Source organism: Corella eumyota, chromosome 4, assembly GCF_963082875.1.
Source record: "Corella eumyota chromosome 4, kaCorEumy4.1, whole genome shotgun sequence".
In the NCBI taxonomy this organism is placed as follows: Eukaryota; Metazoa; Chordata; class Ascidiacea; order Phlebobranchia; family Corellidae; genus Corella; species Corella eumyota.
This window is the reverse complement of record NC_137493.1, coordinates 624,383-638,067: the sequence shown is the minus strand read 5'-3', so window position 1 is coordinate 638,067 and position 13,685 is coordinate 624,383. Positions and strand designations below refer to the sequence as shown.

General features: G+C 30.9%; 1 protein-coding gene across 1 annotated transcript; it reads left to right on the top strand.

Annotated features, from left to right (window-relative positions):
- The first annotated feature begins 264 nt into the window (after window positions 1-264).
- On the top strand, window positions 265-12,476 carry LOC145751329 (importin-5-like). The gene is made up of 25 exons (XM_082567444.1): window positions 265-532; window positions 1,119-1,272; window positions 1,608-1,727; window positions 1,835-1,931; window positions 2,035-2,131; window positions 2,789-2,893; window positions 3,201-3,323; window positions 4,125-4,245; window positions 4,388-4,597; window positions 5,026-5,150; window positions 5,321-5,464; window positions 5,883-6,002; window positions 6,304-6,432; window positions 6,802-6,906; window positions 6,991-7,085; window positions 7,457-7,619; window positions 8,031-8,187; window positions 8,707-8,879; window positions 9,185-9,328; window positions 9,723-9,869; window positions 11,059-11,165; window positions 11,235-11,347; window positions 11,535-11,793; window positions 11,861-12,002; window positions 12,089-12,476. The coding sequence occupies exons 1-25, from the start codon at window positions 455-457 to the stop codon at window positions 12,182-12,184; spliced, it is 3,324 nt and encodes a 1,107-aa protein (XP_082423570.1). The 5' UTR covers window positions 265-454; the 3' UTR covers window positions 12,185-12,476.
- Window positions 12,477-13,685: the final 1,209 nt, after the last annotated feature.

The following is a 13,685-nucleotide window of genomic DNA, read 5'->3' as shown; positions in this document are numbered from 1 at the left end:
AATATTAAATTTTGGGTTATTTAAAAATAAATTTAATTGGTATTATAGATTTAATTATTTATTTTAAATTTATTTTATTTTATGGAGCAAAAATTAAATGATTTATTTGCTAAATTTTGATTAACTAAAATTTTACTAATTTAAAAAAAAATAAATTATTCATTTAAAGTGTTTACTTTCACGAAAATTCACATGTACCTTGGTTTAATAAAAATAATTAAAAATTTTTAAGTTTTTTAACGTGAAATTTGTCGTTTTGAGATGATTTGGTCAATTTTAGAACAGTCAAATATTGTAATTGAAAAATACTAAACTTATGCGTTTCAAAAGTTATTTTTTGTATTTTTTAATAAGTTTGTTCTGGAAAAATTGGCGGTAAATATTAATTTTATTAAAAGCACGAATTAATTAGAAATCAAATCAAAGATTTGTATGTGGAAAGAGGAAACAAAAGATGGCAAAATTTTTGAAATTTCAAGAAATTTTAAAGGGTTTAAGTGCAACTGAAAACGAAACAAGAAACCATGCTGAGGTGAAATAAATATTTAAACTTTTTATTTTTTTTGTATATATCTTTATCCTCGATGTGAAAAAGTCGAATGTGCGACTTTCACATAGAGTAACATCAGTTACTCCGACCCAGTCTCGAGTTGCCTGTTGCAGTTTGGGATATTATAGATTATAATTGCCCAGTAATTATGCTGCTGATTAAGTGCTGGCTCAGCAGGAGTTTATACCGTTTATAGCGCCTTACTCAAGGGCGCTACAGTATGGGAGCAGTGGGGATTGAACCCACGACCTCATGTGTGGTGTAGCAAGTGTTCTTACCACTACACCACGATGAAACCATAATAAACAATGTTTTGGTTATCTTACCATATCATAAAAAATAAAATAGGGGTTGTAACTAAATACGACCAATGGTTAAATAAATTCTTTATACGACATTTTGCTAATTAAAATGAACTTTTTAATAAAAGGATTAAATTTTTATTACATTTTTAGAAAAATAAATGTGTTTTCATTACCTGAGGTTTTTACATGATACCTAAAAAATTAAAATATCTAATTTAAAAATTAAATTTTGGAAAACTTTTAAAAAATAATCTTAAATTTAGAGCGAATACGACAACATTGCATTTCCTGAACGAATCTCGCTTTTAATTTCAATAATTTCAACGAACGACACTTCTAAGGATTTGCATCAACTTTGTGCAGTCTTACTTCGAAGAATTTTCACCGGATCTTTTGAGGAAGGATTTCTAGCACTAGGTGATGCTCTAAATATTAAAAACAGCAAAGTTATTTTTTATTTAAAGAGCGTTATGGTGGTTAGAACATTTGGTTTCACTACATTGGATTTAGGGTTTGATTCCTACTGCATTCATGCTTTTTTCAGTAAAATAAATTAAACTCCTGCTAAGTCAGAAAAATATTAAGCAAATATAATTTATTGTTCAAACTGGCAAGAATGGATTTAAGGCTGGGTTGGGTTAATGAAATATATTTTTATATTATAAGTTGTATTTTAATTTAAAATAATTAGACTACCAGGAAATTATTGTGGATTTTAGTTTAACAATTTAATATTTTAATAAATTTTTTAGATCCAAATGTACAGAACGAAATAAAAAATCAAATAATTTTAAGTGTAAAGAATGAAGATAATGATGTCATAAGAAGAAAGAAAGCTGATTGTTTGGCTGAATTAGCTAGAAAATTATTCGGTAAAATTTATTCAAAATATCCCCCCCCCCCCCAAAAAAATATCAAATTTTTGTGAAACTTTTTTTTGGTAAAATAAATACTTTTTATAAAACTAATTTTTGTTTAGATGATTATGGAAATAATGGATGGCCAGAAGTTTTAAAATTTATGTTTGATTGCATAAATACTTCAAACCTGAAGGAAGTTCCACTTCATGTTTTATGGTAACGAATCATTATTTCACTATTTTTATTGTATTTATTTAAAATGTTTGTAAATTAATTAAAACTTTTGTTTTTAATAAATTATTTTTCAATTATTTTTCAGTCAATTTCCGGGTATATTTGGCCAACAACAAACTCACTACCAAGATGTGATTGGACAAATGTTGGGACAGTGCATGCAACCCACAGAATCTGAAAACGTAAGTTTTAATCAATTTTTTTTTTGTATATTTTTATCCTCGATGTGGGAAAGTCGAATGCGCGACTTAAACATAGAGTAGCATCAGTTACTTTGACCCAGTCTCGAGTTGCCTGTGGTAGTTTGGGTTATTATAGATTATAATTGCCCGATAATTATGCTGCTGATTAAGTGCTGGCTTAGAAGGAGTTTGTAGCGCCTTACTCAAGTGTACTACAGCATAAGATCAGTGGGGATTAAACCCACGGCCTCATAGTGGTGTAGCAAGTGTTCTTACCACTACACCACGCTACTGGTATACACACATATGCTATAATAATATAATAACATTTTTAAGTTTTACCAAAATACAATAATTTAAACATTTTTAACTTTTAGTTTTTGTTGCTTTTAAAAAATTGTTATACTTTAGCTATTATTGTTAAAAACTTTATTAATAATTAATTACAATTATTAAATACATTTATGCTTATTAAAACACATAATTACTACTAATTATCCCTAATTACACATCTGTGGTTTATTCAATAAATTATTTATAATTTGTTTCAACTAAAATATTTAATTTCTGTTTAATTCTAAATCAATAATCATTCTAAATTTTGTCAACTTCCATATTTTAAAATATTTAAAAATTTTTTAAAAACTTTTTAAACAGATTCGATTTTTGGCCGCTCGAGCCACACTTGCTTTCCTCTTGAATAATTTAACAAACCCCCAACTTTTAAGGAGATTTCATGAACTAATCCCAGGTGTTTTGCAGGTAAGTTATAAAAAATAATTTTATTAATAAAATTAGGAATCATGTCATATAAAGTCAATGGAACATGTAAACATGTGTAGTTAAAAATTTATATAGTATTTTTCCATAACACTATCTTAGATTTAAAGTTTAAAACAAAAAAGTTATGGCTAAGTTTGTCAAAATCGTCAAATAATTACCTCCATTGACTATGCTCTTAAATATAAGGTTTAAAATAATTCATGTTTATATAATTATTTTTAATCTTTTTTATGAATTTTTATATTTACTTTTAAAAAAAAAATTAATACTTTATCCTCACCACCAGGCAGCACAAGAGAGCGCAGAAGGAGATGATGACGTCGTGTTTAAAAGTTTGGTTGAGATTTGTGAAGAGGCCCCCAAGTTGTTTCGAGCGCACATCCAACTTTTCCTAACTATTTGTTTAAAGGTAAATTCATCATGTTAAGTCTAAAGTTTCAAAATTATGATCTTAAACTGATTTATTGGCGATAATTTTTTACTCCAAAATTGATAAAGTTGGTGTCACTGAACACAAAAATGATTTTAACTTTAAAAAAGAAAAATTAAAATTATTTAAAAAAAAAGAAGAAAAGCCCTGTTTGTGATGACATAGAAAGTACTAGCTTGTGTACATTGACTACGCTACTTGGTACTTTCTACGTCACACAAAAAAATATGGTAACCTGGTTTTTGATGTTAATCATTTTCCAGTATTTTTAAAACGTAAATTGTAAGTACCACAGACAGTATCAACCATACTAACATGCTATATAAATTACTTACAAAATTGCTCTTTAATATGACATTTTAAATTAAAATCTTTCTTTGTTAAAAATAAATTTATATAATTAGGCTAAGTGAACAATATATGTTCAATTTACAAAATAAATAAAACTGCTGTTTGTGGTGTGTGGGTAAATTATCTTAGGCATATGTTAGTTGAGAGTTGCAACCATATTACAACAATTAAAATATCATTTATAAGTTGGGATTAACTTATATAAACTAATCAGATTTACTAATTTGTGGTTTCATCCATTTATTTAGTAAAATAATTTTACAATATTTTTGATTTTTTTTTTATTGTTTCAATATTCACATTTTTAGTTTAATAATTGTTTTTTTGTATCTAAGTTTGTTTAACGCAAGAAATATGTCGACAGTGATACTCAAACCCAGGACCTCATGTTGTTGTTCACAATTTTATTTAAACTTTTGTATTTTTTAGATTTTAAGCAACACAGACAGGGAAGATAACGTTCGTCAAATCTCTCTCGAATCGATCGTGACTTTGGCTGAAACTGCACCAGGAATGTTTAGGAAACAAAAACAGTTTATAAATGATATTGGTGAGAGAATATTATTTAGTTAATGTAAATAAAAATTCACTTTGTAAATACTAAAAGTAGAATAACTTTGTAAAAATTTATGTTTTTCTACAAACTGTTAAAAAATATATAGTTAAAAAAAATATTTTGTAAAAAAATTTAGTTCCACAAATGTTGATGTTGATGGTTGACCTTGACAATGAGGAAGGTGACCTTGAAGAATGGTCGAGCTTGGATGCATCGGAAGAGGACAGCGATTGTGACGCAAATGCGGTGGTCGGGGAAAATGCGATTGACCGCTTCGCTTGTGCACTAGGGGGCGGTACAATACTTCCTCATATCATGTCATCTGTTCCTCCAATGTTACAACATCGTGAGTTTTTATTTATCCTTAAAGTATCTTTGTATGTTTCAGCATTTTTGTATATTATTAAACTGGCGACAGCATGGTGTAGTATTTAGAACGTTTGGTTAGAGTTTCACTACATTGGGTCCTGGGTTTGATTCTTTGTGCTCTCATGCTGTAGCACCCTTGAGTAAGGTGCTATAAACGGTATAAACTCCTGCTAAGCCAACACTTAATCAGCAGCTTAATTACCGGGCAATTATAATCTATAATATTCCAAACTGCCACAGGCAACTCGAGACTGGGTCTGTGAAACAAATGTTACGAAATAAAGAGAGGGTCAGTGTACAAGTTACTTACTAATAAAACTGTTAAGTTGATGCTTTTGTCTAAATTAATTTTTTTTATGCTGCATCCAGAATTATTGTTAAACTAATTTGTTAAATTAATATTAGCTGATTGGAGGTATAGGCATGCTGGCTTGATGGCAATATCTGCTGTGGGCGAGGGTTGCCATCGATTTATGGAAGAAATATTGACTCAGGTTGTTGATGCTGTGTTGCCCTTTCTACAAGATGCAGTGAGTTATTGTTTGGAAACACTTTTTAGTAAATAAATTTTGGAAACTTTTTTGGAGAAAAAAATTTGGAAACACTTTTTTGGAAAAAAATTTGGAAACACTTTTTAGTAAAACAAACTTAAAAATTAACTTGTATCCACAATTAATTTGTTTTTAATAAATCAAAAAAGCACCCTCGAGTGAGGTACGCTGCTTGCAACGCGATCGGACAAATGTGCACGGATTTTGCACCAACGATGCAGAAACAATTCATCAACAAACTAGTCCCAAGTTTGTGTGGAGTGTTGGATGACATAAATAACCCCAGAGTTCAGGTTTGAATTGTAATTTATTTTAAAATATTTCAAACTTTTTTACCTAAAACTTTTTTTTTACCATTTGTAGGCGGGCTTTTAAATGTAAACCTTTTTATATAAATATTTTTATTCTGTATGTGGGAAGGTTAACTGCACTACCTAAACATAGAGTAACATTTGTTACCCTGACCCAGTCTCAAGTTACGTTAAACAGTTTGAGATATTATAGATTATAATTGCCCGATAATTATGCTGCTGATTAAGTGCTGGCTCAGCAGGAGTTTATACCTTTTATAGCGCCTTACTCAAGGGCGCTACAGCATGAGAGCAGTGGGGATTAAACCCAGAACTTTATGTAGGCTGCTAGTGGAGTATAAATATGTTTAATAACTTTATTGCTAATATTAACAACAAATTTATTTCAAATATGTTTTAGTCTCATGCTGGAGCAGCTTTAGTTAACTTTGTTGAAGATTGTCCTAAAGCCGTTTTAATTCCATATCTCGAACCTCTTTGCTCAAAACTTCAAACTTTGTTTACTTCCAAGATACAGGAGGTATTTTTAATTATGTCTTCCTTCTTTAATATTTTGTTGAATGGTAAACCGTTAGCATGTAGTTTACTAACTACTAAACCCTATCAAATACTTTGTTGGTAAAAAAATTTAAGAATTTAGGTTTGGTGACCATGCCATAACATACTTAATAGCTCTTTGTAAATACTAATATTTATGGCATGTTTTAAATCATTAAATTGATTTTGTCATTTTTTCCCGTCGCATTGTTGTAATATTAATTGTATATTTTTTACTTTTAATAATGCGAAAATACTTTAATAAATTAAGATTATTATTTTAGGTTGCTCAAGGTAGAAAGTCGGTTCTTGAGCAAATAACGACGACCATCGCAGCAGTTGCTGACACCGCAGAGGAGAAGTTTTTACCGTTTTATGACGTTTTTATGCCAACATTGAAGCTTATAATGAAGGTACTTGTTAAACATTTGTATGTAGCTAATAAGATATGATTTTTTTTGTATATATCTTTATCCTCAATGTGGTAAGGTCAACTTCACGACCTAAACATAGAGTAACATCAGTTACTCCGACCCAGTCTCGAGTTGCCTGTGGCAGTTTGGGATATTATAGATTGTAATTGCCCGATCTGACCTCATGTGTGTTGTAGAAAGTGTTCTTACCACTACACCATGCTGATATGATATTTAATGGATTGTTGTAATTTTTAGAGTATATTTACTTCAAAACTTAGTTTTTGTTTATTAGGTAGTTTAGTTTAAAAAAACTTTTTATAAATCTTTTTATTAATTAAATAAATGCCAAATTAAAACTTTTTGTAGAATGCCAACGACAAAGAATTAAGAATGTTGCGGGGGAAAACGATTGAATGTGTCAGTTTGATTGGACTGGCAGTTGGGTCGGACAAATTTATGCCTGACGCTACAGTAAGTCGGACATCATCTAATCTGGTTTGCCAGTCTTGCAAGTGAAACTTTAATATGTTAGTTTTACTTTATTTTTTTTGTTAGGAAATAATGGAGCAATTGTTACGAACACAAGCTGATATAGAATCGTGGGAAGACGACGATCCCCAAATCTCATACATGATAAGTGCTTGGGCGAGGTACAAATTGTTATTTTGTGTTTATTCTCAGTGTGGGGTCTTAGCTATAGACTCTTAAACCGTACAAAAGTCAGGATATAACAACAATAAAAACATCTTTGATAAGGTTAATGTAATAAATAACTTATTGGGTAGATTTAGAAGTTCAACTAAGTGGTTAAATACAAAGGCTTCACTACAAAAGGTTCTGGGTTTAATTCACACTGCTTTTATTCTGTAGCACCCTAGATCAAGCCAATAAATTAACTAAGTTGATTTGAGACTGGGTAGAGGCAACTAATGTTACTTTAAGTTCAAGTTGCGAAATCAGCCTTTTTACATCAAAAAAAATAAATAAAAAGTTCTCGCCTAATTTTATTCTTTATCCTCAGAATGTGCAAACTTTTGGGCCAGCGTTTCATGCAATACCTCCCAGTAGTGATGACCCCGCTAATGAAAGCTGCTTCCATCAAACCCGAGGTTACCATGTTCGATTCCCAGGACCAGGAGTTTATTGATGAGGATGGTTGGGAGATTATTAAGCTGGGTGATCAGGTAATAAAAAAAACTCCTATTTGTGGTGACTGTGTTGTGGCATACATTTTATAAATTTTGTGGCATAAAATATAAATTTTGTGGCATAAATTTAGTACTAATGTAAAACAATTTCTTAGTCAAACATGTTTTGAATTAAATGTCCGTTATGGTCTTTAAATGTACTTTTTTTTATATTTATTTAATATATATAGAAATGCTTTATATCTAAGGATAGGTTATTATGATTGTAACACTCTAATAATCAATACACAAAAGTTTTGGTATTTATACAGATTTTGCATCTGTTAATTTCCATTGTTATAAATTTTTGAAAGGTAAAAAATGCCTGATTCCTTATTTCATTTTCATAGTAGTAAACTAACCTTAAATCTCCTTTAATTTTCACAAATAACATTGATTTAAATTCAGCAAAGTTTTGGAATAAAGACAGCTGGGTTGGAAGAGAAAGCAACAGCATGCAACATGTTAGTTTGTTATGCACGAGAGCTTAAAGAAGGATTCGTGGAATACGTCGAAGAGGTTGTTAAGTTGATGGTCCCGCTGGTCAAGTTCTATTTTCATGATGATATCCTTTTTATTGAAAAAGTTTTGGTTGACTTAGTTTTAATTAATGTTTTTTTTTAGGATTATTTAGGTTGTGGAAATAGGTTTAAGTTGTCTTGTTAAATTAATATTTGTGTTAAATTCTGGTTTAATTTTGATTTATAAATATAATTTTGTAATTTTTCAAGTTTAAATGTTTCAACTGGATAACATTTTTAGTTTTTAGTACCTACTTGTACAAGCATGGCATTTATTATCTTTCAACTCTTTAATATCAAATAAGGTGTTATAAACAGTGCAAACTCCTGCTGAGCCAGCACTTAATCAGCAGTATAATTATCGGGCAATTATAATTAATATTATCCCAAACTGGCAAAGGCAACTCGAGATTGGTTCGGGGTAACTGATGTTACTCTATGTTTAAGTCGCGCATTCGACCTTCCCACATCGAAAATAAATTTATACAAAAAAAAACATCAAAATTTTATATTTAATGTAAAATAATAAACTGAAAAGTTGATTTTCTTAACCCCCTATTCACGTGTGAGGACCTCAGCTGCTGAATCAATTCCATTATTGCTGGAATGTGCTACATTAAGGGGGAACGAATACGTTCAACAAATCTGGGAGTTTGTGGCCCCCCATTTGTTGAATGCTGTCAAAGATGAGATTGATAAAGAAGTTCAATCAACTTTAATGGAATCATTGGCTAAGGTATTATGTGAAAATTTAAATTATGCTAGTGTAAATAGAACATTTATATCGGTACCCGGTCTCATTTTTTGTTAGAAATTAAACAAAAACTTTTTAAAAACTAATTTTTTTTTAAATTTAACTTTGTGAAAATTATCTTTTGTAATCAAAAAGTTTTATAATTTTGTTATAATTCTGCTATCAAAATCTAAAAGTCTGCATTAAAATAAATGTAAGATTTAATTTATGTTCCGTAAGGTCATACAATTTTATCCACAAATCTTATTAAATATATGAGCACCAATCTTAAACTTTTATACCAACAGTGTATTGAACTGAGAGGGAAAGGTTGTTTCACGTTAGAGCAATACGAGGATCTTGTAACAACTTTAAAGTCGATGCTGGAACAACATTTTCAACGAGCAAGGGAGAGAGCTGAGAAGAGGACGGATGAAGATTATGATGAACAGGTTTCTATTATTTCAGAATTTAGTTTTATTTATTAATATTAGCTTTATATAAACAGCTAGTCTGTGGTTGCTCTGCAAAAGTGGGTTTTATTTCTGTAAGGTTGGTGTAGTGGTTAGAATACTTGGCTTCACCACTTGAGGTTCTGGGTTTAACTCTTACTGCCCTAATACTGTAGTGCCCTTAATGAAGGTGCTATAAACAGTACAAACTCTTGCACTTAATCATCAGTATAATTATTAGGCAAATATAATCTATAATATTCAAACTTTCAAAGTCAAATCGAGACTGGGTCGGAGTAACAAATGTTACTCTATGTTTAGGTTGTGAACTCGATCTCACCACACCAGTAACTTTAACATATTTATAGTATAATAATTTAATAAACTTCTCCAGGTTGAGGAAGCTCTCCAAGATGAAGATCTCGACGATGTTTGCATCCTCTCAAAAATCGCTGACATTTTACATTTCCTCTTTGCAACCCACAAATCCGAACTATTTCCCTTCTTTGATACTCTGCTGCCTTACTATGTCAATCTACTGGTTGGTATACTAGTTGTTGTATTACTATACTAATCCACAGTTTAGTATATTAGTTGTTGTATTACTATACTAATCTACTGGTTAGTATACTAGTTGTTGTATTACTATACTAATCTACTGGTTGGTATACTAGTTGTTGTATTACTATACTAATCTACTGGTTGGTATACTAGTTGTTGTATTACTATACTAATCTACTGGTTGGTATACTAGTTGTTGTATTACTATACTAATCCACTGGTTGGTATACTAGTTGTTGTATTACTATACTAATCCACTGGTTGGTATACTAGTTGTTGTATTACTATACCAATCCACTGGTTAGTATACTAGTTGTTGTATTACTATACTAATCTACTGGTTGGTATACTAGTTGTTGTATTACTATACTAATCTACTGGTTGGTATACTAGTTGTTGTATTACTATACTAATCTACTGGTTAGTATACTAGTTGTTGTATTACTATACTCCTTTACTGGTTAGTATACTAGTTGTTGTATTACTATACTAATCCACTGGTTGGTATACTAGTTGTTGTATTACTATACTAATCTACTGGTTGGTATACTAGTTGTTGTATTACTATACTAATCTACTGGTTGGTATACTAGTTGTTGTATTACTATACTAATCCACTGGTTAGTATACTAGTTGTTGTATTACTATACTAATCTACTGGTTGGTATACTAGTTGTTGTATTACTATACTAATCTACTGGTTGGTATACTAGTTGTTGTATTACTATACTAATTCACTGGTTAGTATACTAGTTGTTGTATTACTATACTAATCCACTGGTTGGTATACTAGTTGTTGTATTACTATACTAATCTACTGGTTGGTATACTAGTTGTTGTATTACTATACTAATCTACTGGTTGGTATACTAGTTGTTGTATTACTATACTAATCTACTGGTTAGTATACTAGTTGTTGTATTACTATACTAATCTACTGGTTGGTATACTAGTTGTTGTATTACTATACTAATCTACTGGTTGGTATACTAGTTGTTGTATTACTATACTAATCCACTGGTTGGTATACTAGTTGTTGTATTACTATACTAATCCACTGGTTGGTATACTAGTTGTTGTATTACTATACTAATCTACTTAATTAGTATACTAGTTTTTGCAGTAATTTTTAAGTAAGTAAATTCATTTTTTTTTATAATTTTTTTTAGGGTCCAGATCGACCGTGGGCTGACAGACAATGGGCATTGTGTGTGTTTGATGATGTCATAGAGTTTACTGGAAGTGAATCGGTCAAATATAAAAATATTTTTATCGGGTAAAAACTATTTTACTTTTAACTTATAAAACTCTACAGAATCTTTTTATAACTTTTAATTCATTGCAGTCCAATGTTAACTTACATAGAGGACTCTTCACCTGAAGTGAGACAAGCTGCATCATACGGAGTAGGGGTTATGGCAACTTTTACACAAAATACTTATCCTGAAGTGATCAGAGGTAAAACTTTATTTTTTATCGAAACTAATTTCAAAAACAGTTCAAAAAATATTTTAAAATGTTTAAATAAAGCTGTTTACTTTAACAATGCAGAAACAACCCCTTTTTTCTCTCTTTTATTTCTTTTTTCATGATGAAAAATAGAAAAAATTTAACTATAACACTTTTATGTATTATGACATCACAGAGGCTTTACCCCGATTATGCCGGGTGATCGAGGGACCCCAGGGTCGAGGTTGCCAGGAGCAACTGCCCCACGATTGCATCGCTCCAATGGAAAACTGCATTTCTGCAGTCGGTAAGATCATTCGACATCAACCTCACATCGTCGGATCTTCGGATGACGTCAATCTCTTCCTACAGAAGTGGTTGTCATGGTTACCCGTCACTGAGGACAAGGAGGAAGCCAATCATGTTTATGGTTACGTCTGTGACCTCATAGAAAGGTTTGTGATATCATAGATAAAAACCTTTTTTTGCAAAAACCGAACTATTCTAAATTAATTTTTTTAGCGGCAACCCTGTAATAATCGGGGAAAACAATTCCAACTTTCCTGCAATAGTGCGCCTCCTAGCGGACGCTATTTATGGAGAGTCCTTCGAGGAAGCGGAAGATGTTGCACGTCGAGTTGTCGCCATTTTAAAACAAATTAAGGTAATTAAATTAATTGCAATTAAAACTTGTTAATTAATTTAAAAGTTGGTTCAAGTTAAAACAATTCTCGATTGCTTTTTTTCTAGAATGCATCAGGAGAAAACAATTGGACAGCGATGTTGTCTGCAATCGACCAACCGAAAAGTCTCGCTCTTACCAATTTGCTCTCGGATTTGACGTAATTGTTACGAACAATGGGATTGTTTTATAGACAATAGAACAATGAGTTAATATTTTAATACTGCCTTGCTTTTACATAATGAACAAATTTAACATTTTTGGTGCTTGAACTTCATTAAATCATCATTGTTTCATCACAATAACTATTATTAAACCATAATAACCATTTAAATCTATTAATGAACTTTGGTATAAACCTATCTGGATTGGGTCACGTTATCTTCTGTATTACCATTATCCTTTTATTGTTAGGTAATAATGTTTTATTCATGTTTCAAGAAAATAAATTTGCATATCTTGTAAGTGATTTAAATTAGGTCGAGGATAATTAATTAGAAGTTAATTGTTAATTAGGGTAAATCCCCTAATTAGACATTCTGCAGTACCACGTGTTTTAGTAGAAAAATTTTAAATTTATGACAAAAAAAACTTCGTTACCCTTTAATTACAAACTAACATTTTTGTACAGCATAAGTTCACTGATTGTATTTTAATTGCTCAAGTAACAAATTAAATAACTTATTTTAAAACCAACAGTCACTTCTTTAAATTGCAAAACTTTTTAAAAGGTAAGATTTAATATTTTTTGTGATATTAAATAATTTTTAATTATTTAATTATAGTCCATACAAAAATTGCGATTTTGAGTTATGTTACCCAGATCCTAGCAAATTGAAAATCATTGAAATTCTTATCCCTTTCCTATAAAACTGAACCTTTATTTTGATGCTATGGTACTCCAGTCTGGATAGTAGGGCAACGTGCACGCACGATATTTTTTTCGGTAAAATAATGCACGCCTGAAATTAACGTTTTACACGCCTGGTTTTAAAAAAAATTTGTGCACGCGCAATACTGACGCCACGTGGTAGCCTATTTAAGCCAAATTTAGGCAAAACACGCCAACATAAATCACTCGTGCACGCGTAGACCGAAAATTTTAGCACGCGCGGTCACGCCATTTTTTACGCTTGTACGCACAAGATTTAGTCGAAAACTGCCCTACTTTCCAGACTGGATGGTACTAACCCCAGTTAACAAAGGGGTGAGGGTAGCAGGAGTATATATATTCAATTTAAAGGATTTTGTTAACAATATAATAGTGGTGAAATCTTACTAGTTAGCGAGATTTAACAAGTTACTAGTTAGCAAAGATTTAACACACATGAGGTCACGGGTTCAATCCCCACTGATCTCATGCTGTATAGCCCTTGAGTAAGGCGCTATAAGTGGTTTGAACTCCTGCTTAGCCAATACCTAATCTGCAGTAAACCCACAAATCTTAACTATTCCCCTTTTTTGATACTCTGCTGCCTTACTATGTCAATCTACTGGTTGGTATACTAGTTGTTGTATTACTATACTAATCCACAGTTTAGTATATTAGTTGTTGTATTACTATACTAATCTACTGGTTGGTATACTAGTTGTTGTATTACTATACTAATCCACTGGTTGGTATACTAGTTGTTGTATTACTATACTAATCCACTGGTTAGTATA